This window comes from Lissotriton vulgaris, chromosome 7 (genome assembly GCF_964263255.1).
Source record: "Lissotriton vulgaris chromosome 7, aLisVul1.2, whole genome shotgun sequence".
Taxonomy (NCBI): domain Eukaryota; kingdom Metazoa; phylum Chordata; class Amphibia; order Caudata; family Salamandridae; genus Lissotriton; species Lissotriton vulgaris.
The window spans coordinates 720,009,109-720,034,938 of NC_141695.1; the positions used below are offsets into that span (position 1 = coordinate 720,009,109).

A 25,830-nucleotide genomic window follows, 5' to 3' on the forward strand; every position below is an offset into this window, starting at 1 on the left:
TCCAAGGACTCAATGATGAAATACCATGGACATCATTATGAGTTATCAGGAGGTCCTTTGATACGTAGTCATGTGACTAGGTGACTCTGAGATTTGCATCTAAAAACAGAATGGTATCCTTCACACCCATTGCGTCCTTTAGAGAAAGAATAAATCCCTTTCTCAGGCCCATTACACATCGCTCTGTATCTTACATATCACCTTGATATTATAAACATATAGCCCCCTGATCACAGTGCTAACACGCCTTGGGCATACTATCCCGTCTATTTGAACATGACTGCACAAATAGACGCTCCACCTTAAATATATGAACATCTGTTAGGCAGTGTAGGCACATATACCTGCCTTTATAGTGTCTTAATTTATTTCACAACGAACATCTTAATAAACGGCTACTAACATTACCACACAAGGGTAGCTCCAATGTTTTTGCGCAGCTCTATACTCGCCACATATGTCCAAAGCGCGCTTCAGTAATATCATATTGCAACACAGCCTAGCGCGTCTCGTATGCAAGCGCTATACACTTAGCGCGCATGAGTAGACAGCACGGCATTTGCATGAAGGCAGACACGGAGTCCGCCGACAGAGCACTGATACTGAAAGTGAGTCTGCGCAGATCGCGCTAAAGGAATGGCTCGCAGCGCGCATGAGCAGCAGACATTACACTCATTATGACGCGAGCGTTTCTCAATATAGAACGCTTCGCGTGTACTGCGCATGCGTTTTAAATTAGTATTGACAGGCGGCGCGAGCGTGTTTGTAACATCAAGACCCCGCAGCCTAGCAGCAAAACAAGGGTTCTTCCGACAGCTGCAGGCGATTAACCAATTTGATTAGGTATAAAAGGTCACGTTAGCTTCTGGGTCAGTTACCTCCACTTCCACTCGGACGTAGGAGCTGAGGTACCGACGGAGAGGTAGGATGCTCTTTGCTATGACCCCTAGTCTAGGTTTAAGGACCTGTAAATATATACTGTTTGATTTGACATCTCTTTCATCTTATTGTCATGCTTTTAAGCCATACTTTCTATACAGCTATTTAGTTTTGGCTTCTCCCTTGTGACTTACCCTGCATAGTGTATGTCATGTGTTCTAATAAGGTTGAGTCTCCTTCTTTTTACAACTAGATTTTGTTAGTTAAATACTGGAAGTAGGTGACCACATGGACCCTAGTACCTTTGATATTTTTCTGAGGTACATCTTTTATTTCCATTCTAACAGAGCGGGGCCTCCTTCTTCCCGAGTGGGTGCCGGGTGAGGTGAGGCTTAATCCCACAAAAAGCTGGGTGAGTTAATATATCTTTGAATGTCTTGTGATTTATACACAGTATACCAGGTAGTACCTTATGACTACTGCTTACTGAGGAGAGTTTCTCCTCTGTTTTGTTTGTGTGCCTGTCTTGTCTGTTGTACCCTAGATACCATTATACACCTCTGATAGAGTTGTACACTCTTTCTTTTTGTTTTAGGAAAGACCGCATGATTGGATTACCACTAGTATACATCTGGGCTCAGAGTGACTGGTAGGATTTATCCATTACAAGTGTACAAGCTCATTATTCTTTGTAATTCACTTTTCATTTGCAGTCGCAGTATTCACTAGGTCCTGAAGAAAGCTAGGACCAATTGTCCATCTAGCTGAAACATGTCGACCCCACCACATCACGCCCGGATATAGTTATTATTTAAAACTATTGGGCTCTGTTGTTTTAATCTTGACCCTAGCACCATACCTAATAAATTCAATTTTGGTTCTTTGAGTCAATTTTATATTCACTTTCACTTTTTTTCACCTGCACTGCACTCCATTGGCATCACCAGTGAAACACTGTGGGCTAAGACTATATCTACAGAATCCATCTTTTGCATCAACATTGGATGCCTTGACTAAGATCTGGATTCATGATACATCTCCCACATGACGATACTCCACCAAATGGGTGGGCTGATGGGACTTTTTCTAGCTCAGTGTTTTCACTCAAGTGTCACTAATGGATTCTAGGTTCTAGGCTCTACATGGCACACAAGCATTGATTTGGGACCAGGCTACTTTCTTGCTGTTTTTCTAGTTGATATAAGGGCCTAAGTTGCCCTGGTCGTTAAAAATGCCCTTCTTGACCCTCCCACTGTATTTTTTCAAGTCAATAATTACCCCCAGGTTTTTTACTGTAGTGGCTGGAATGGGTAGGGCTCCCATTTCGTGAGGCCACCAGTCAGGGGTCCAGAGATTGGTCACATTTCCAAAGAGAAGAACCTCAGTTTTAGAGGAATTCAATTTAAGGCAGTTCTTAGCCATCCATGAACTTACTGCCATCATGCAATCCTGGAATCTGGCCGCAATTCCTTCCTCTCGCCCCGGGAGCAGAGATACCACAATTTGAGTATCATCTGCATACGATGTTAATTCGAAGCCAAAAGAACGAATCACCGGGGCGAGGGAGGTAACATAAACATTAAATAGGGTAGGGCTCAGGGAGGAGCCCTGAGGAACCCCTCCTGGAAGGGTAAAAGGGCTCGATTCAAAATCTCCCATGGCCACCACTTGTATCCTGTCTGCTAGAAAGGATTTCAGCATGGTCAATGCGACTCCTTGGATTCCGCAGCCCTCAAGACGGTCCAATAGAATGTCATGGTGGACCGTATCAAAGGCTGCGGATAGGTCCAGGAGCACCAGGACTGCCCGTCCTCCAGCATCCATCACCTTCCTGATTTCCTCAGTGGATTTAATGAGGGCGGACTCGGTGCTGTGACCTTCCCTAAACCCATGTTGAGCAGGGTCCAAGCCCCCAGAGGATCGGAGGAAGTCACAGAGCTGAACGTTCATGATCCTTTCAATAAGCTTGGCCGGTAGAGGGAGTCTAGATATGGGTCGATAGCTACTAGGGTCATAAATGTCTAGATTAGATTTTTTCAGCAGAGGAGCTATTGAAACTTGTTTCCAACATAGTGGATATGCTCCCTCTTTGAACATTTTATTGAACAAATCTGCTAGCAAGACAGATATAGGGGCGGCTGCCAGATGAGCCACTGAGACTGGGCAGGGATCCCGGGGGGAGCCAGATTTGGTTCTCAGTAGTAGTTTCTTTACTACTTCTGTTGTAACTGGCCCGAATTCCCTGAATTCCAAACTATGTGGATTTGTTGGCGTAGTCGTATGTGCTCCCTCGGTAAGAGTGAGCCCCACATGAGGTTCAAGGGCTGCGAAGATTTGCTCCACTTTATTTAAAAAGTACTTGGCGAGGGTCTCGCAGAGCTCCAGACTGGGAGGGACAGTGACAGAATTTGGAGTGGACAAAGTGGTCACCGTCTGGAAAAGTTCTTTGGAGGAGTTTTTAGCTCCCTCAATTCTAGCAGAGAAATATTCAATTTTTGCTTTTTTGATCATTTCTTTGTATATCTTTTGGCTTGATTTGAGTTTTTGTTTATCTGCCTGTGAATATTCAGTACGCCATTGGCGTTCGAGTTTTTTAAAAGATACTTTGTAATCTCTTAATTCCAAGGTGAACCAAGGGGCAGATGGTATTGTGCGTGTTGGACGAGATAGTTTGGGCTTAATTAGAGATGTGCATGCATCTTTTATCCAGATGGTGTATCTCTCCATAGCTTCGTTTACATCAACCGATGGGGTAAAGGTAGAGGCTGCCAGACGTTCCTCCAATGCTTTCCCATCCAATTCCCTCCATGGCATATAGAGCTTGGCAGGTTTCCTTTCCTTCCTTGCTCTAACTGACTCAGACGGTTGAATTTTAAAAAGGACTGCTGAATGATCTGTCCATGCTAAAGGCTCCGCATGGCTAAACTTCAGGTCAGGGTTATTTGTAAAAATCCCATCTAGCGTATGTCCCTTTATATGTGTGGAACCCCTTACCATCTGAGTTAGTCCTGCCGTCAGCATGGAGTCTACCAGAATTGCCGTCTGAGGGTCTGAGTTACAATATGTTTGACTTTGAAATGCAAATGATTAACACAATTACTAAACTTTAACCTAACACACAAATTCAAGAAATTATTTTCACTTTTCCCAGGCATATTGGAAAACAATTAAAAAAACATCCTTAGCTGAGGATTAGAAGTCAAATTGTAAACTGCAATTTGAATTGAAAAAATTAGCAGCTCTGTGTTATGTGCCTCCGGAATGTGTGGATGTCTTCTACACATCAATAATACAATCAAATTACTTTAATCAAAAGGAAGAAAAACTGGCTCCACTCCTTAATTATTTTGAAGACATTTGGATTGGCCATGTAAGCAGGTCAGGTCACAGAAGGAAGCCAAGGTTTTCCATTGAGTGGTGGAACTGTTTCTCAACCTGCTTAGAGGGAGGTACAAAATCAAAAAATTCCATGTAGGGTTGGCATAATTCGTTCAACAAGTCCATAGAAAAAAAACTCACTCTAACCTATATCATTTCCTGGAAATTTTGAAGAAAGAACAAAGTTTCCAGGAAATTAAAATGGTGCAGTCACTGTCAGGTAGTCTGAATCCTTGTACATCCCAAAAAGGAAAGAGATGTCTAAAAGACTATTGCACAGATCCATCAATTTACATTGATGTGAGCTTCAGACTACTCAGTCATACATCTTACACTACTAACATCAACTAATACCCTCTGAAATTTCCCAGCTGTTTTGACATCATTTTCATATGAAATAAGCATTCTCCCCTTAGTTGCCCTCTTTCTTTAACTCATGGTGATATTTTAAAAAATCCAACAATCCAAATAGTTAAATCCAAATCCAGATAAAACCGTACACTCAAAAATTGTTATTTTTTTTAAAACCTACATTCAATTTTTCAGCACTCCACAACAAGGAAAATAATATTCCAAAACTCAAATTCCAAAAAAAGTTCAGTGTAAAACTAAAAGAATGGGGGAGGCTGGGTGTTGTGTTTGTTAGCCTAGTTCCCTATAAGTTTATAATGGCGAGGTGCATTTTCGTATGTATGAACTCACAGTGTCATAACACATTTTTCTATGAAAGTGGTTTTGTCACTGTGTGTTCAGAAACCATTCTTTTAGAAAGTGGCTGAGTTTTGTGCTTTAAGCATTTCTGTGTGTCTCTGTTATATGCGGATTGACAGTCTGGATCTGAAAGGTGAGAGGAGGTGGGAGAGGTCTTGACCTAGGGAGGGGTTGAGATGGCACCAGGCTGCCCTGCATCTGGAGAATGGGGGAACGGGGATGCCCAGGAGGTGAAAAGGCCTGGGCTGGTGCTATAAACCAATTGACCCATCTCCTGCTGAGGGGCGAGACCCCCAGTATCAAAGGGAGAAAGGTGACACTGGGAGGGAGATACCCAGAACTGATTTAAGGAGGGGTCAGGGACCCCTGAGCACAAACAATCTTCAAAGACATTAAGGGATATAACTATGAGAGCTGAACCTCCTGAACGTTGAAATGAAACAGAAATGGATTGAGACTGAAAAGACTTGGACCCATTATGTGGTCAATAGGAGCCTCTGCTAAAGAAAGAGCAACTGAAGAGACTACTGTGGAAAGACCAATCCTCGCTTCGTGATTTGGGGCTGGTCTACAGTTTGCTGTTCTAACCAAGGGAGAGGCTGTTGGGACTGTGCTTGGAGGCGCTGGGTCCCCTGCTTGATGAAGACTGTACTTTGTGCTGTGTCTTGAACCCCGGGCCTGAGGTGAGATGGCTCACTGTTTGGAAACACAGGACTATAAATGTTTCTGGAAATGTCCCAAGCAACATGATGTACGCGTGCTTTTGCAGCTTGAGACCCTCAGAAGTTGTGCCTTGTGATCGTGGGCATGCAGGAGTAAGCTGAGTCTCGGACACGCAGGGTGCATGTCATGGTGCAAGCCAAGGCGTTGGTGAGGAGCGCCTGGACATTGTGTGCATAGGGAGACAAGGTGAGACTCGGACCCGCAGGGTGCGTGTCGTGGTGCAGCCAGGGTGTTGGTGAGGAGCGCCTGGTCGTGGTGTGCACCGAGCGAAGAAGTGAGTATCGGACTCGCTAAGTGCATGTCGTGGTGCAGCCAGGGGGTTGGTGAAGAGCGCCTGTTCATAGAGGTGAGTCTCGGACACGCAGAGTGCGTGTCGAGGTGCAACAAGAGGAGCTGGTGAGGAGTGCCTGGGTAGTGTGTGCACCGAATTCAAAGTAAGTCTCCACAGTGCTGAGGGTTGGTCTCGGTGTTCACTGAGACTTCTGGAAGGAGGGCCTCGTCATTGGACCCTCGGAGTGAAACAGCAGCGGTCCAGACCGGGAGCCCCAGAGGAGCTTATCCGCCAGCCCGAGCTCACCGTACCCGTTGACAGAGTTCTGGATCAAGGCCCAAGTCGCTGAAGGAGGAGAAGAGTGTGGGGTCGCACCCCCCCAGGTAACGTGAATCACCACCTGGGGTGGGGTGCGGGCCCGAAGGGACACACTCGGCCTCTCGCTTCTGTCAGCTGCACGAGCCTGTTGCTTCGGCTCAGATCTAGGCCTGTGCTGGCCCAAGGAGGGGTAGTACTGGGGCCGGAGTGAGAAGCGGTACTTTTGTGTCATCATTGATCCATATTGGGGGCATTGTTAACAAAGCGCCCAAATCGGTTGTGTTACACTTTGCATTATTGCTGCTAATGAACTATTGAACTGCCATATGACGCCTGACCTTATTGTGCCTGACGAACTACATGCTTGGTGCGCTTTATTTTTCCCTTGCAGAGTAAATGATTGTAACGTGGTGCATTGCATTATTTCTTCAGCACACAGTATCTGATTATAACGTGGCGCAGTGCATTATTTCTTCATTGCACAGTACATGATTGTAGCGTGACGCATTGCTTTGTTTCTTCCTGCTACAGGGCATACTGATAGTGATACGCATTGCATTATTCCTTCTATAGCAAAGTACATGACTGTGGCGTTACGTATTGCATTGTTTCTCTGTTGCACAGTAGAAGAGAATATCATTACGCATTGCAGTATTTCTTTTCTTTTGCAATGTTTGTGATTCTAGCAATACGACTTGCCTAACCTTTTGGAAACGGTTAGAAGTAAGCTTAACTGTTGGTTAGAAGCCGTGGTTGGGATTAGAACCTACCAACCCATCGGAAGGAATACTACCCATTATTATATGTTGGTTTTATACAGGGGTGGGCGGAATTTGCGTAGTCGCGCAGCGCAAAACTCTGAGAAACTGTAAAAAATCTCCGCAAGCATGCAGAGTTCCGCAAACACACAGAATTCCTTGGTCCGCCTGTTCGCAATGCTTTTTTCCTGTTCGCAACGATGTTTGCGTGCTTGAGGGGAAATATCTCGCAAACATGCATTTTGAAAGCGTGAAAAAGTCAAATATTCCGCAAAGCGGCTAATAGCGGACTTTTTGGCAACTCCTTGTTCTCTGCGGAACGCAAAATTACCCAAATTCCACCCGCGGAATGGAATTTCCCACCCAGGCCTAATTTTGTATTGTGTGGTCAAATCATATGACCTCTTATAAAAAGATTATACTCATTTATAAAAACTTATGTGGAGTCTATTTGTGGTAACATCATTGGGTTGCTGTGAGTGTGGTTGCACATACAGTACACTTGTGCCTTGGAGATAAGCCTCTGATTGATGGCGCTCCTGACTTCTTGAGCGACCCGTGCAACACGCCTGGCGAGTCTGACTTAAGCCCGCGGTGAACGCGACCGCTCTCGCCGCCCCCTTTCTAATCTACTCCTGCCTTAGAATGCTGTCGCTCTTGGACCTCTAAGCGGCCCGTGCAAAAATCCTGGCGAGTCTCACTAAAGCCCGCGGTGAACGTTCCCGCCCCTGATCCGTTTTTGAAATTGAACCCGGGCCGCACGCAACACTTCTATTGTGACAGAAACTTCAATCCCCACGAAGCACACCAGCTCTCTTAGCTTGAACGGGCATCACAAGCTTCCTTGGACCCACGCCTGCGTTTACAGCACATGCAGACTTTCTACATTGTCTGCACTGTAACTGTCTTCACACTCAGATTTGACGATCTGGTCCTGATGAGAATCGGACAAAGGGTCCGATTCGAAACGCGTCGACCTTATTTACGCTTTTCATCTTATGTTTGCTCTTGGGTTTAAATAATTGTACTCTGACATAATTGTTTGATATTCAGTATCTGTAATAATACTCTGCACTTTGCTATTGACCCACTTTCCATTCTTTTGCTGTTGTCCTGTGCCATATGTTTTTTATGTCTTATGGAGTTGAAGGAGTGTGAGTGTGTTTGAAGAACGCTTGTGTCTTGATTTAAACGTGTCCATTTTTTGTTTAATGTCCAAAAAGTGCGTTTGGTTTCTTGTAAATATTGTTCTGGTTTCCCTTTTTCTGTCACATATGTATATATAAAGACAAGGTTTGTAATTGTTTTGTTGTGTTTCCTAAAAGTAATTTTTTTATTAAATCTAAATAAATAATGATGGATTTATTCCAGTCATCGGCTGATAATTGAACACTTGTCGGCTTTGGATACAATTGTGATTATGTAATAAGACTCAGTATTAGCAGTCTTTTTGTTCACTCTATCTTCAGACTTTGCTTTACTGCAGGTGAGTCTAAGCCCTTCTTTGTTGTACTTGGAGATAAGCCTGGCTGCTCGTGCCAAACTACTAAGGGGGTGAGCAGGGCTATCTCAGACAGTGTCCTTACTTAGCCTAACGTTGGAACGAGGGGTCCTGATCTCGCACCTTTTTAACAGCAGTGTGGGACAGGGACTCCCGCCTCCAGCATTTGGTGGCAGCGGTGAGGGATAAGGACCCCCACTTCCAACAGTTCCTAGTTATGTCTCCGCAAGAGAACCCCTCAGACAGTTGCATTAGCTCCCAATTGAGGCAAGGATTAAGTTTAAATCCCATTGTATTGCTCATAAATAATAAGGGCTCAGTAAAGCTCAGAGTTGGTAACCACTTATGTTCCAAATAGACACCTGAGATTCTCATATCTTCATTTCTTCAGTACAAAAAGGGTAAAAAGGATGAGATGGGGAGGAAGATCGTTTGCACACATAGTACCGAAGTTCCACCCAGTCTCAGAGCACTGGAAAATGAACTTCCCTTCAGGAAGAAACTTAAGATATGGCTGTTTCCCCGTTAATGTCCCAGAGGCCATACTCTCAGCACAGTACTCACCAGCGCGGGGAAGCTTTCGGGTAGCCATGCACTTTATAAAACATAAACATAAAGTAGAATCTGCTGACACACCAACTATATACAAGCTTACAGTGGGGTCTGAAGTGAAGTGTTGTCTTTTTGAGAAACGAAGAACATAGTTGTTACAAGAAGATTAGCTTTAAGATTGTGAGAGGGGCATTTAACATATGGTGGCAAGTCAAGTGGAGAATTGACGGCAGAAAATGTAATATATATACTAAAGAATGAGGATCCCCTGCTTTTCCCTCCATATTTCATGATAGTGTCTGTAAAAGATGAGATCAGTGTAATATTTTCAGATTTGGAGATTGTTTTAGCATTGGGCACCAATATTTATTTAGCAAAAATCAGGAGACATATGTTCTAACTAAAGAGATTTTTTTAAACACTTAGGGCCCCATTAGGATGACGGGCGGACATTGTCCGCCCGCCACCCTATCGGAGAACGGGACCGCCCGCCATAAGGGCGGGGGTCCCGTGGGGGGAATTAAGATGTGCCCGCCACAGTGGCGGGCACATCCTGTAGTTTTAGCATTGTGGCGGGCGGTGCACTCTGCACCGCCCGCCACAATGCTAAAAATGCATTTTTGCATTTGCATATGCAAAGCAGCAGGCACCGCGGGGTGCCCACCGCTTTCCATATGCAAATGTGGGGGGGTACCATAGGTACCCCCCATGTGCCCCCCGACAGTGGTGGCAACCTGGGGGCCCTGCAGGGGGCCCCCGCAGCAATCTCCGCCTGTCTTTCCGTGGCGGCATTGCCACCGCGGAAAGGCCTCTACTTTGTGCCATCGTAATATGGCTGACGGTGTCCATTGGACACCGCCACCATATTAATCTATTACCGCCGCGGTCGCAAGGCAACCGCGGCGGTAAAGCGGCGGACGGTCTTTCCGTCCGCTGCTGTCCCCTCCGCCATCCTAATCTGGCGGAGGGGAAAACGAGAGTGCTTGTCGGGCGGATTGCCTCCGCCAGGGTGGCGGTAGCCACCGCCACCCTGCGGGAGGCAATCCGCCCGACATCCTAATGGGGCCCTTAGAGATTTTATTGAGAAAAGGAATGAGAATCAAGTTTTAAACAACAAAATCCCCATTATAGAAATCACTGAGGGAGGAGGCAGCGTTGGGCAAATCTATGGGTTAATAATTCAAACCATGCCGGATGATCTAGAGGTGCAAAGGAGTAAGTGGGGAAATAGGCTTGGGTTTAATGAGCAGAAATTACAGAACTAATTAGACGTTTAAGGGGAGATACTGTTAACTTTTGAGCCATCATTTTAAATCAGAGTTTGAATTATATTATACTCCAGATAAATTATTCAGGTGGGGAAGGAACACTGATGCTAAATGTCAACGATGTGGAGAAATTCCTGCTGATACTGTTCATATGTTTTACACATGCCCAGGGTTAAATTCTTATATTGTGGCAGTGGAGGCCTTTATTAATGGGGTATTAGGGGCTCAGAGTGCAACCACTTCCCAGCTGATGCTGCTTGAGATTGATGATGATGCTGGTAGTTGAAAAGGGCATTTATGTTTTATATTTGTAGCCATGGCAGTGGCTTGTATGTGTATAGCATCATCATGGCTGAGTACTGACCCAACAACGTTTCCAGAATGGAGTATGCAGCTTCTAGCGAAGTATAGCTTTGAGAAGAGCATATACGAATGTAAAGGCAGGAAGGCTCAGAAACACAGAGCTTTAGTATTGTCTCCATTATCCGAGTGGATAGAGAATACAGGGCATGGTGACAAGTGACTGTCCAAGATAAAAAAGAAAGAAACGTTTGGGGGCGTCAAGTCTCTTGTTGTCTATTCAGTAATTATTTTTTTGATGACTATGTACTTTATTATAGAAAGTTGCTGCTAACATCATATGAAATATAAGATATAGGGAATTGAATCTACTGCCTTTTTTCGCTAACTTGGTTAAAATGGTAATGAATGTGATTAGACATTTTTGTCATCATGTATAACATGAGTTACTTATTGATCAGATCATATAGCACTCTTGTTCTAAGTGATGCACTTTATATTAATGTAGCTTATGCACTTTATCATCATAGGTATCTGGGGTTGTAAACTGATCGTTAAACTATTTGAAGTATTTGTTTGACTTTAGGCACTTTATGAACTTGTTGCTTATTCCTTATTAATCTATTGCCTTTCTTCCCTAACTTGGTAATAACGGTAGTGTTTGTCATTAGGCATTTTGTCATCATGTACAACTTGAGGGATGTTGATTGGGTCATATTGCATTGTTGTACGTGATGCACTTCATCATTGTGGTGTTAACTGATCGTCAAACTATATGAAATATTTAATCTGACTTTATGAACTTGCTGCTAATTATTTATGAAATGTAAGATATAGTGACTTTGAATCTATCTTCTGCTTTGGTTCCATTTGGACAGAAAATCGTTTTTTGTGAACTATATGACTAAGGGTAACTTTTGATAAATATATGACTATGCATTTTACTATTACGTATAATTTGAGATATTGGTTTATTTACCTGCTGTGAATATGGTCTGGAATGTAAGATCTTTAGTGCTCCAACTATATGAAGAAATAATTAAAAAAGCAAAATAATAATACCGGAGTCTTAATACACGCCCACACCACTTACCCCTATATCCCTTGCATCCCATCCCTAAAGCTTTATTTTGTTTTACAAAATATATATTTTTCAAGAAAAATTATTTTAGGTTGATAAATCCTGTATTTAAGTGAATTAAAAATCAATATTCAGATATTACAGGTAATACTTGAGTATTGATATACTTTCCTGGCCCGAGTATTGATATACTTTCCTGGCCCATACCCCTATATCCTTTGCATCCCATTCCTAGAAATGTATTTTAATATTGTTAAATTCATTTGTATAATTATATAAAAAATATTTGCCTTGATTTAAATGTAAATAAAAATTAATGCTCGGGTATTGCAATTAATATCTGAGTATCGATACACTTCCCCACCCAATACCCTATTTCACCTTGCATTCCATCCATAAAACTTTATTTTGAATTCTAAAATAATTCACAAAAATGACTTTCAAATAAATGTATTGATAGGATTGCAGATTAATATTCAGGTCTTGCAGTTAAAACATATCCCTTCTATCCTGTACCTACATTTTATATTTATGTAACATATATACAACTATATATAAAACATATATATATATTTAACATTTTATAATACTCACTAAAATCTTAAAACTAAAACCTGCCCATACTCACGCATGCATACCTTTATAGTTACCCAAAGAATGTGTGGTAAAGGCGTGCATTGTAAAGGTCTGCGCTGTAGAAGTATTCATGGTAGAAGCATACATGGTTAAAGGTATATGCGTTGTAAAGAGTATAAGAGTCATGCAAAGTAAAGTCTGTATGGTAAAGGTTGTTTTCCACAAGTGAATCTTGAAAAGTCATGCTTGGCCAAGTATGTGGACCTTAAGAATCTGATAAAACAGAAAAATCTTACCTAAGTCGAAACTCTCTACATTTCCATAGGTTCCGTGTCAGACATATTAAGAGAATGGGTCTCATATCATTCCTATTAAGAGAATGGGTCCCTGTTGAATTCATTACTTCTGCAAAAATGCTGTCCCATAAATGTTTAATCAAACTTTTGCCTTCCTAAGGCATTTGATCTGGCTGAGGTGCATGGCAATCCCAGGGGCAATGATCAGTTGAGTGTAGGCGTGCTCTGCTATTTATGATACACCAAACACAGTAGGGTACTGTCGGATCCAGCACGTTCTGGTTGGCTGAAGGGATGCCCCCAGTCAGACAGAACCTACTGCTCCCATCAAGGGCGGGCAATTACACTTGCTCTATAACCTGTGTTCACCCTTGGGTAGCTTGGCTCCGGGCAGTCAGGCTTATCTCAGAGGCAATGTGTAAAGCAAAGGCAGCAGTCATTCGCAATATATACACTGAGCCTCATAAACGAGATATCACACAGGATGTATTTAAATAACATTTATATTCAACACACATATTCATTCATTATAACGTGCATCAGGTATTTTTGGGTATAAAACACGTTTGGAAATATTACTAGCAGGACTAGGCCCACTCATATTGTTATGATATCAATAGTATGCACATTGTTCACAATTCCTAATTCACCCCCCCACCCCCAAACACACAGAAAGCACCCTAATGAGGTGCGGCACTCTGTCCACCCCAAGCCCACCCTAGCAATCCTGATAATACAGGCCCATACAGTTATAGGGCACTACCCAGACCACAACAATATCAAAACACGGGCACTTCCACACTGCATTGACAGTGCGGAGATGCTCAGAGCCCTGAGGCCACACAAGAGAATTGGTAACACCCCAAGAGTATCCAATTGGAAGACCTGAATTCCAAGGTAGAGGAAGCCCCACGTGGTGGGTTCCTCACTACCTGGGCAGGAAACATCCTTATGTACCTAACAATCCTTCAGCCTACCACCCATCTTGCGCCCTTCAGGGCTTCCCTGGGTGGATGCCCTCATGGTATGATCCACTCGGGGACAGCTGATGTGCACGTGATGCCAATCTAGGCAGGAGCTCAATGGTGCCAGACCAGTCTGCAGTGACTGGCCTGATACATGGTTGACAGGCTATCCAGTGGATGGCACACTCAGTGCTATGTCCCACTACTAGCCAGTGATGTCCCCGCGCTGGGTATTTGGTGTACCTGTTTACGGGGCACACAGAGGTACGGTACCTACACCCATCGCACACTCACCCACTGCCTAATGTTTTTGTTTGAGGGCCACTGTGCACACAGTATTTTCATCTTAATGTCTGACCAGAAATATGTTTTTAGATTGCTGATTTCAAACTCCTGCAATGTTAATAAGACTATCGGAATATCTTGGAGACATGTAGGCATGCAGCCATACATTGCCTTTTGGCATAGGTGTGATTTTTCTTTGATATGGAGCCAAGGTAATTTATTTGAGGGTTCGTACATTATGGTTTCAATAGCTCAGGTTGATTTAGGAGCATGACTTCCTTACTCAGGTCTATTTGGAAAGATCATTTTGAGATCCCTTTGTAAATAGCTTTGCTGTGGTTCAGTGAGGAGGTGACTACTGCAAGCACCAATGTGAGTCTGGCAAGAGGGTCAAGTGGGCCGAACATTCCTGGAAGTGGTCATAAGTGATGGAACTCCTGTTTGCTAACCGCACTGACCTAGCATGTGACAGTCACTGTCAACTAGCACTGCCAAGCTTGTCTCTCTTCTGTACTGGCATAGGTGGTTGGCTCATTGAATGTAGCCAGGTTAAATGTAGTGGAGATGGGGCCACTAGGCCCAGAATATGTCTTCTTATTGGGCAATCAGTTGACCTTTATTGAGTGTTGGTCATCCATCCAGCAGTTTGCCAGTCTTTGAGGCGGCCCTAGATATGTACTCTAAATTGAGGTAGATCTGGTTGTCATCTGCATGCACATGTGATTGTTGTGCCTCCAGCACGCTGGCTAGTGGACCATTTAAATATAAAAAGTATCCATAAGAACACTGATCTCTGTCAGACATTTCAATGAATGGGTGTAAAGCCATATGGTTAGGCGTCTAGTGTGTCTTGCTGGATACTCTTGCTCATGCAGTATGGGAATTGAGCCAATGATGTTCATTGCATCTGTATTTTTTTCGGAGTCTTATTTTTCTTGCGTCTTGAGTGAAAGAAACCAGTCAAGCAAGAATCCTAAACAGGATAAACATTATGTGAACTTTCTGTACTTATTTTTATATTTCTCTGTACTGTACATGAAGAAGTTCACCGGAGCAGTCCATGTTATTGAAGCAGCAAATGTCTGCTTCTGGTCGGTTGTTCACTCTTCGGTTCATCACTGCTGGTGGTCAATAACGTTTGCCACCACTGCTGAACTGATGGCCATGCCTTCTCTGGGATAGCTGTCTTCCTTTATACACACTGTCTCTCTCCATTCACTGTACTTTGAACATTCTCCAGCTTCAGTTTTGCAAAACTTGAACACTTCACCTGCTCGCAATCTAGATATTTATCATAATCGGTCAGGTACTTAAAGTGGAACGAGTATTTTATTTAATTTTGGAGATTAATATGTTGTCTCCAATGATCACAGATCTTACAAGGATGTAAGTCTGATTAAAGACCCTGGTACATGCTCGAATATCTATGTAAAAGTGCTATATAAGGAAGAGGTTCACCTCTAGAGTACAATCATTAGTGTTGTACATTTTATTATGTGGTCAAGCTGTGATGGGAAATCACTGTAAGGCGCGCAATTTCACATGAAACTAAGTTTCTTCACATGTTGTAATCATAACTCCAAACTGCAACTTATTTTTAAGTTTGAATCAGAATTTATTTCATTCCATTTTAGTATTCTTTTCTGTAGTTCATTATCCAACAGAAATTAAACATCATTCCATTTTCAAAGTTACTCATTCATTGCCCAATGCATTTCGGGTTGGTGGGAGTAACCCTTCGTCGGGGGCCGTTTGTTGAGTCGAATAAGAATATCACTGGAAAATAAGTTCCAAGAGTTCTGGGACGCGTTGCTCAGTAGCATCATCAAGGTGAAAAACGGGCTGCCATGATAAGGGCCAGAATCGAGACACCTCCGCTCGCTCCTCTGCTCTCCCACTCTCTTTCTGTGTCCCAGGGGGCCCCCCTGGGACACAGAAAGAGAGTGGGAGAGCAGAGGAGCGAGCGGAGGTGTCTCGATTCTGGCCCTTATCATGGCAGCCCGTTTTTCACCTTGATGATGCTACTGAGCAACGCGTCCCAGAACTCTTGGAACTTATTTTCCAGTGATATTCTTATTCGACTCAACAAACGGCCCCCGACGAAGGGTTACTCCCACCAACCCGAAATGCATTGGGCAATGAATGAGTAACTTTGAAAATGGAATGATGTTTAATTTCTGTTGGATAATGAACTACAGAAAAGAATACTAAAATGGAATGAAATAAATTCTGATTCAAACTTAAAAATAAGTTGCAGTTTGGAGTTATGATTACAACATGTGAAGAAACTTAGTTTCATGTGAAATTGCGCGCCTTACAGTGATTTCCCATCACAGCTTGACCACATTATTGAAAGGCACTAGCAGGCATAGTGCGACAAGGGAACGCGCTTGAACTAATTCAATTTTCTGACTAAGAGTGAGTGCACGGAGATACTATTCTTCAAGTACATTTTATTATCTCATAGGTAGCTGTTCAATTGAGATTAAAAGACTGACAAAAAGGCGGACTCTGGCAAACGCCTACATTCAGTAGTTGTCTGTTGCACAGGGTTGCTTAATGATAAGTAGTATGTATGAGCAGGAACTACACAGGGGTCACATGGATGTGTGAGCTGTGGAGATTCACCAGCTCTTCACATTCAAAGTTAATCAACACCGTGTTGTTTTTCTTGTTGGTTCAAGCTCAAAGAGCAGGTTACAGAGTTTACTATTGTCAACATTCTGACATAAGAACAGGAAAGAACAGCCCTGTTTTCTTGACTCTCCCCGAGAGAAGAATCCAGTTTAATCAGCTGCGAAGCAGAATGAAGGCTACGTTTCTGTTGTTCCCTTTTAACAAGAAGGCGTTGTTTGACTTGGCATTAGCATGTTTGTGGAGCCTTAACCTTTATAATCTCATTAAACAGCCTCAGCACAATAAAGTTGCATAACCTTGTGTTATGAAGAAATAGCACTTTTGTATACTCAGCAGTTATCTCTGCCAACAAATAATACTATTGCGCAGCAATAATATAACTTATTGTTCATTTTTGTGTTCAGCTCTCACTATGCGTGTTGTTTAATTTTACCTTAATTAGGAATTACGTCTTGTTCATAATTATATTCAGTCAACAAACAAGTCTGTCAATATTTTCACCGATAGCTTATGTGGAGGGGTCCTACCAGTACTGCAACTTGTAGATCCTAGTTCACTATCCTGGTTTGGTAATAGACCTTTTCTTGTGGAAGTTGCTGGTCTCAGAGTTTGCCTGTTGGTTGCTGCCAGGGCCTGCCTGCTATCTGAATGATCTGTTTCCATATCCTGGTCCTCAATTTCCTATGTTTATCCCTGCCTACATGTATCCTACAAGATCTCGTCCTGAGTCCTCTCCTCTTTTCAGTCTACTACATCTCCCTTGGTGACATGACATCATGATCTTCTTATACTGCTCTTATCAGCTCTTTGCTGGTGGCTGATCATCTGTTCTTTCTGATCCACCACCTGCTACCTTCACTGAGGTATCACTAACTCACTTACAGCTACTTGTCATTCAATGTTCTCCACACATTCATTCTTAACTACTCTAAGACCAAAGTAATCTTTCCTGCATGCTAGGTCTTCCTCACTATGACTGTCTCGGTCTCCTTCCCATCTGACACACTCTGGCCGTCTCCTTTTGCCAGGAATATCGTTTTGTAATTCAAGTCTATAACTAGGCAGAAATCCTTCATTACCTCCACTGATACTGTGCCCATGTTCCAACCACTAAACTTCCAAAGGATTTTTTGTACGGTTCTACGCTACCAGACCACTAACCAAAACCAAATTAATGAGTGAACTTCCCTACTGTGATGATGACTTAGTAGATTGTTCGTCAATACTCTTTAGTCCCCCTCTACAAAATGATTAATTTTGCTTCTTGCATACTCGGTACACTCATCAATCACACACATATACACTTCACCATATGGCTACAAGATTGCCTGGCTATCCAAAAGTGTAGAAATTCTTTAATTCCTAATACGGTCATGTACCCCTAGTGCGTGGCACCTATTTCTCCAACAACCTCTCTCACTTCTTTGTGGCATAAGTCCTATGTGAATTATAGGTGACTTTCTTTAGACCCTCCCTTACAATGCTCTCTTTTTCACCATATTCTTGAATGAATCTTAGGTGAAAAGTCTCAACCAATGTCATTGAGATCATTCTTTGTGCTGGAGGCTGTTTTGCTTATAGATTACATTTAATCCTAATGAGCATTCTGTGCAGTTTTGTTTAGATCCTCCCCGGGCAAATTCCAAACACATCACAATTCAATCTGCCTCCTTCCACAGCTCTTGAGGTGCTAGAAGAACATGTTTAATTCTAAATGAAGACAATTTCATTTACATATCCACCACGGTTTCGCTTCTCCAAATTTTCTAAGTAGAATACTTACACTTTGTTCATGCCATCCTAATTGTATTTCACATGTACATTTGCCATGAATAGCGAACAAGGGTCGATTAAATGATCCTGTCTGATTCTGCAGCCATTATAATTTGAATAACTTAAAAAGAATATAGGGTCTAATTACGACTTTGGCGGTGCTGCACCAGCATTGTGCTGGCACAGCCCAGCCAAAACTTTGCATGGCCCACCTGCCAGAGAACAACTTCACGTCGTGTCTGGCAGGCTTTTCTTTTGCCATTCCCACAGCTGTGCCCTGAAAACAGGCACAGCAAATGGAACACAAATCAGTTCCAGTACGGCATGGACTGTGAAGCCCATGCTGTGCTGGAAATTGGGGCTCATGCAAACAGGGGCACAACAATGCGTCCTCCATGCCGGCGGGGGCTTGGTGGCCCTCTAGGGCACCCTTTGTTTCCCCACCGCCATCCTTTTCATGACTGGCTCCCCACCATGAAAAGGCTTGCGGTGGGGAAACTACAGAAAATGCTCGGTGGACCGCGGCAGTTCCGCTTTGCATATTGGATACCTCTGCTGTGCCACCGCCATGGAACAGCAGTTCCTTGGCACAGCCTGCACAGCGGTGATGGTCCGAATCGCCGCATCGGAATACGGCAGCCACAGGAACACCACCGCAATTCACTTGTATTTGAACTCTAAGTGGTAGGTAAGCACACAGTAAAATTGTGTATTGAATGTATATTGAATGTATATTGAGCAACTGTAATTCTATATTGAAAAAATCATTGAATCATGTTACAAATAGTATCAGCTCAGTAGCTGGGGGTAGACTATGTAAAATGGGTACCAAAATCACACTATTATTTTTGGTGTTTGGATAGAATGTTGCAAGAAAATATTGTTACAGGAAAATTGAAATGTCAAAAATGGACATAAATATCAAAGTTAAGTACCGTATTTTCCGGCGTATAAGACAAATTTTTAACCCCGTAAAATGTTCTGGAAAGTCGGGGGTCGTCTTATACGCCGGGTACCAAATTTTATGGTATGTTTTCAGGCACTTTTTCATAGCGAGGACTTCACTCGAAGGTGTAAGACCGCTTCACAATAGGAAATACAACACACCTTATGTTAAAAAATACAGCCACCGGCACTGGCAACGTCCAAACCCAGGCCCCGCGCCATGAACTGTGCAAGTATCGAAAGCGAGCATTTTTTTCATAGCGAGGACTTCACTCGAAGGTGTCAGACCGCTTCACAAGCGAGCAAATGGCGCCATGAGTCTTACCTCGACTGCCGCTGCCGCTGCACACGCGCCTCCAACCGCTTGCACATCCCCAGGCAGACGAGGCAGCAGGACGAGGCAGCAGGACGTCCGAAATATATAACGGGCAGCCAGCGCCGAAGATGGCAGCCCCCGCTGTGTTGACACGTTTGGCACGCTCTCCTCTCTCCATGACATGGGCATGGGCATAGAAAGGGGACTGTAGAATGTTCCCGAAGGCAGTAGAGCACTTGCCGTGATTGGCTGGTTGTTGCGAAGAGGAAAGGCAGTCTGGTGAGCAGATATTTGCCGTACCGTACATGTGGTGGTGAAGACAGTACAGCACAGCACCAGTCTCTGCACCTGTTCATACTGTACAGCACCAGTACATCCAGTGCAAATGGCTGACAGTCAAGAACCCGGCAAGGCTCCAGCAGTACATCCAGTGCAAATGGCAGACAGTGAAGAACCCGGCAAGGCTCCAGCAGTACATCCAGTGAAAATGGCTGGCAGTCAAGAACCCAGCAAGGCTCCAGCGGTGGCAAGAAGAAGGAAATATGAAGCCAGTTACAAACTTAAAGTTGTGGATTTTGCCACGGAACATAATAACTGTGCTGCTGCAAGACAATATGGAGTGACAGAAAAGATGGTTCGGGCCTGGAGAGCAAATGAGAAAGCATTAAGGAGTATGCCAAGTGGTAAGTGTGCATTAAGAAGAGGCACCCAACATTGGCCAGAACTCGAAAAGCATGTAGCAGACATGGTGACCGAGCATCGCCAAAGCAGTATGTCGTGACCCGAAATAAAATCCGATTGGTTGCACTTCAGTGGGCCAAATCTAACCCAGATCTCAGCAACAGATTTAAGGCCACTGTATCCTTGTGTACCAGATTCTTGGGAAGGCATAATCTGGTATTGCGGCAAAAGACAAAAATTGCCCAAAAATTACCTGCGGATCTTGATGCCAAAATGCATAGCTTCCATCGCTACGTTATTAGGCTGCGCAATGAACATGGCTATGCGCTAAGTATCATCGGAAATATGGATGAAACTCCCAATGAATTTCGATATGATTGCCAACAAAACTGTCCATCAAAAAGGTGAAAAGACAATTTTAATAAAAACAACAGGACATGAGATGTCCAGTTTCACAGTGGTACTAGCATGCACAGCTGATGGCGCAAAACTGAGACCACTGGTTATTTTCAAAAGAAAAACAATGCCGAAACTCAAGTTCCCTGTTGGTTATTTTGTGCTGAAGAAGGGGTAAAGCTATGGCTTGATAATGTATGGAGCAGGCGACCAGGTGGACTTCTACAAAGACGTAGTCTACTGGTGTGGGATATGTTCAGGGCTCATTTAACTCCAAGCACCAAGCAAAGGCTGGCAAGACTAAAAACAGGTGCTGCAGTTATACCTGGAGGATTGACATCGTTGGTGCAGCCACTGGATGTGTGCCTAAACAAGCCATTTAAAGATCGCATCCGAGAACAGTGGAATGAGTGGATAGTTAGCGGTGAAAAAACATTCACAAAAGGAGGAAACATGCGTGCTCCACATTTGGATGTTTTGTGCACCTTTGTCATAAAGGCCTGGAACGACATCGATGCAGAAACTGTCATAAAGTCTTTCAAGAAGTGTGGCATATCAAATTCATTAGATGGTATGGAAGACGACTACTTGTGGCAAGATGAAGAGGATGCCGAAGCAGAGACCACATCATCTGATACGGAATTGGTACCAGATCCATACGATGACTGCCTTACAGATGTACCACAAGATCTCATTGACTTACTTATGAGATCAGATGACGAAGAGGAGGATTTTGAAGGCTTTTAAAGGGAACGTTGTAAATCCTGTAGAAATCGCTTGGATTTATGAAAAGTTATGGAAAGTTTAATCCACTTGCACTGTTTCATGCACTAATTTATGTTTACCGTACCGTACATGTTTGATGAGAAACAGGTATATTCACAAGTGACAGTTTTTCATATGGTTCTAAATAAAAATATTGCGAGTAAAGCAATATTGTTTATACAACCAATTTGTTTGAGTTCAGTCTTTGAGTTTGTAAAATAAACGCTTAACACTTTCCACTGATAAAACCTTACTGCTCACCCACAGGGAGGAGGATTAGAATCTCTAATACGGTAAGTTCAAAATACATTCTCGGAATGGCTATGCAGGACTGCGTTGGACTGCGCTGGAAGTGGGGGTAGTCTTATACGGTGAGTATAGCACGAAACCTAAATTTTATCAAGCAAAGTAGGGGGTCGTCTTATACGCCGGGTCGTCTTATACGCCGGAAAATACAGTAGATCGTTTATTGCCTAGGCAGCGCGCAAGACCTGTTGTAAGAACAAAACCACTTTTGTCCCACCTTCTGGTTACCTGCTGCTTCTGATAGGTTGAGTCCACTATCACTCTTTTTTGCTGGCTCCTGGCTGCCTCCTAACTGGTTGACGCAGCCCACACGTCACTTCCGTTGAAGGCTGAAGCGCAACGGCCAAGTACAGTGTTGTTGCACGTTAAGGGTGTATGTGTTGTTTGCCCAAACTCTCTTTCTCTACTACTCATCCATGCACTGAATGCCCAGCTTGTGTCTTGTGCTGCCCTCCCCACACTACCACCTCCCGTTGCTGCTTAAGTCTCGCAGCATACCTGTTGCTGCTTCATCTTGCTACCCAAGCCTTTCATCCCACTCCCCCCTCCTTCAAGCAGGATGCATACGAATATTTAAACAATTACTACCACTTGTGTAGAACACTCACCATCTGGACAGCGCCATTAGGTCAGGCACTCTTTTTTTTATACCCATACTACCTGGACTAATACAAAGTGCACCAGGAAGGGACTTGGTCGCACTTGGTTGTTTTTCCCTGGAAGCATTGTTTTGGTAGGTTACTGCAGGTCTCTGATCTGATTACGTCTGGTGTGTAGGTAGTGATCAGTATGTGTATAGTTGTGGGTGTCTATATGTGTTTGATGGAAATTTGGAAGATGCATGTATGTGTGCATTTACCTGTGGCAGTGTGCCTGCTTTTGGTTTGAGCATTATGTGTATAGATATGCCTTTTGTATTTCCTTGTAAAATGCAGGAGCAGGTGCTGATTGCTGGTGAGTTTATGTTACTGGCACGTGTCTTTGTATGTCTGTGCGTTTGAGCTGGTGTTTGCATTTTCATTGTGCAAGTGTGAGGTATGGATGTGACAGTGTGTGTGTGTGTGTGTGTGTGTAAGGTTATGTGCTGTGAGCACATCTCTATTTGGGAATTATCAGTGTTCTGTATTGGTATGCATGTGTCTAAATGCATGTGTGTGTGTATGTGTACGTGTGTGCGCGTATACAGTAAGTGTACATATATATATGTATGAGAAAGCTCTCTCCCTCCCGGTCCCGGGTGGAAAATAACGACAGCACTCGTGGGAATTTCGTTGTTAGCAGTCTTTACTCGCACAACAGACGCGTTTCGGAAGCAACGCTCCCTTCCTCAATGTTTACACCGTAATGCGCGATCTGGCGCCATTTTATTTCAACATTACAGACAACACGTGTTGGTAGGTGTAGAGAGAGGACTGACGCATAAGCGCCATCTTGCTAGTACAAACAGTCCCTGTATTAGCATGAATGAAATTAAATGTCACATTTCATTTGTGAAGGTAATGACAAATTAAACATTTGAAAAGCCCTCATGTATTATAACGAGGAATTTGCAACATAATTGTGCCGTGGATCGGCAGGTAACCCTCTCTTTCGTACAGTGGGTGACGGACAGTAATCTTGCCGTGGATCGGCTTGTGGCAACTCGACGGTTGCCATTTAGATTTCCATTAACCCAGTGTCCAAATTCAATCCCCCACAGTGTTGAATGTTAATTAACAAAAATATTAGAACAGTTGCTTAAGGATAAAACCATAATCCAGAAGTTACCAAGAGTACTGAACAATTGTCAAATATGTTGTGCCATGATAGTGAAAAAGTTCTTAGTTCATCCTAAAGCACACTTATTCACAGAAGAACACATATTGTGAAAACTAAAATCCTTAAGCCGTAATAACATCAAGATAGTCCTCACTTCGGATACTGCAGTATTGGCATTTAGCTCCCTAAATGCACAGTGAGTTCCTCCCCGCTGTTGAGTCCCAAAGGGGCCTTAGTCTGGCAGTCTATAATGTAACGGGATTCTAACCTACGGAGTTTCTGTAGTTTATCCCCACCCCTTATGTTTTCAGAGATTGCGTCCAAGCAGAAGTATTGTAACAGATTCCGGTCTCCCTTATGTTTAATTGAAAAGTGTCTTGCGACCGGGTATGTGAAGTCTCTGTTGACTATGGCTCGCATATGTTCTAGGATACGCAGTTTCACGGGGTTAATGGTGCTGCCTATGTATCTAAGCCCGCAAGGGCAGAGGAGGCAATAGACTGCAAATGGGGAAGTGCAGGTAAGGAATTGATTGATCTTCTTCTTCTTTTTGCAACCCACAAGTTCGTAAGAAAGAACCCTTTTACTGTTGGCACAGGCCTTGCATCGACCACAAGGGAAAAACCCTTTTGCATCTCTCAATTTACCTGTACGTGTGGGGATTGGTGACAAGTGACTATGTACCAAGGTGTCCCTCAAAGAGCGTGCCCTTCTAAAAGTAATTAAGGGATTTACAGGGATATCATTCCCAATGATATTGTCTTTCTGCAATATGTGCCAATGTCTTTTCAGGATGTTTCTCAATTGTTGACAGTCTTGGGAATATGGTGTTATCATCCTGAATTTATCTGCTTCATTAGAGGGTTTTTGTGTCTTAACGAACAGAGTCTGTCGGGGTTGTGTCCTTACTCTGTCTAAGGTGTTGCATAACATCTTCTTGTTGTACCCCCTAGCCTCGAATCTATCAATACTTTCCCGGGCTGCACGTTCAAAGTCATCATTTGTGGAACAGTTCCTTTTCAACCGCAGAAGCTCACCATAAGGTATGCTCCTGATGAGTTTCTGGGGATGATTGCTTGACGCGTGTAGCGTACTATTCCCTGCCGTGGGCTTCCTATAGAGGGAGGTTCGAATGTTATTATCCACGACTTCAATCTTGAGATCTAAATAAACAGCCTCACTCACACTTGCATGGCCAGTAAAGATGAGGTTACAGTTGTTATCATTTAACACTTTGACATATTCCCAGGCAGTCTCTACCGAACCCTTCCAGACTATACACAAATCGTCAATATAACGATACCATGAGACGATACAGTCTGACCACTGTTTTCTGTCGGGACCCCAGGCCTCCTGCTCCTCCCACCAGCCCACGAATAAATTCGCGTAGCTGGGGGCGAAGCAGGAACCCATGGCGGTACCGGACAGCTGTCTAAACAAGTCATCCTGAAATAAAAAGATGTTATTAAATAAGCAGAATGCAATTAGCTCCATCAACATAACATTATGTTGGGCATATTTCAGTGGTCTTTTCCCTAGGAAGTACTTGATCGCCTGCATTCCATGTGCATGTTCAATGCTCGTGTAGAGACTTGTGATGTCGAGGGTCAATAGACAATAGCCTGGTTGCCATTCAATTGATTCGATCTTTTGGATGAAGTCAGCAGTGTCTCGGATATAGGACTTTAAACTCAAAACCATCTCAAACAGGAAATAGTCCAGAAATTTGGATAGATTCTCGGTTAGGCTGCCCATTGATGAAATAATTGGGCGCCCGGGTGGTTTGTCCATCCTCTTATGTACTTTGGGTAAGTAATAAAAGGTGGGGGTGATAGGATGTGTTGTTTTCAAGAAGAGATACTCTTCAGTATCAAGCATCTGTTTTTCATGCCATTTTTTAAGTAGTCCATGCAGTTCTTCAATACTGGACTGGTATCTTTGCTTAGTAGTCGATTCATAACAAGACTTGTCCTGCAACTGACGCATTGCTTCTTGGACGTACTCAAGATTACTGTCCGTCACCCACTGTACGAAAGAGAGGGTTACCTGCCGATCCACGGCACAATTATGTTGCAAATTCCTCGTTATAATACATGAGGGCTTTTCAAATGTTTAATTTGTCATTACCTTCACAAATGAAATGTGACATTTAATTTCATTCATGCTAATACAGGGACTGTTTGTACTAGCAAGATGGCGCTTATGCGTCAGTCCTCTCTCTACACCTACCAACACGTGTTGTCTGTAATGTTGAAATAAAATGGCGCCAGATCGCGCATTACGGTGTAAACATTGAGGAAGGGAGCGTTGCTTCCGAAACGCGTCTGTTGTGCGAGTAAAGACTGCTAACAACGAAATTCCCACGAGTGCTGTCGTTATTTTCCACCCGGG

The 25,830-nt window shown here is 43.4% G+C and overlaps 2 protein-coding genes across 9 annotated transcripts in view; one reads left to right on the top strand and one right to left on the bottom strand.

Moving 5' to 3' along the window:
* ARSG (arylsulfatase G) overlaps positions 1 to 25,830 on the top strand; it is a 2,325,381-nt gene that overhangs the window by 1,910,592 nt on the left and 388,959 nt on the right. The gene's annotated exons all lie outside the window — the stretch shown is intronic.
* Positions 1 to 25,830, bottom strand: part of LOC147702323 (uncharacterized) — a 50,471-nt gene that overhangs the window by 4,177 nt on the left and 20,464 nt on the right. The window contains exon 2 of the mRNA XM_086928396.1: positions 2,158 to 3,949. Within this exon, the coding sequence (XP_086784522.1) occupies positions 2,158 to 3,949 (1,792 nt within the window). The remainder of the gene's footprint in view (positions 1 to 2,157; positions 3,950 to 25,830) is intronic.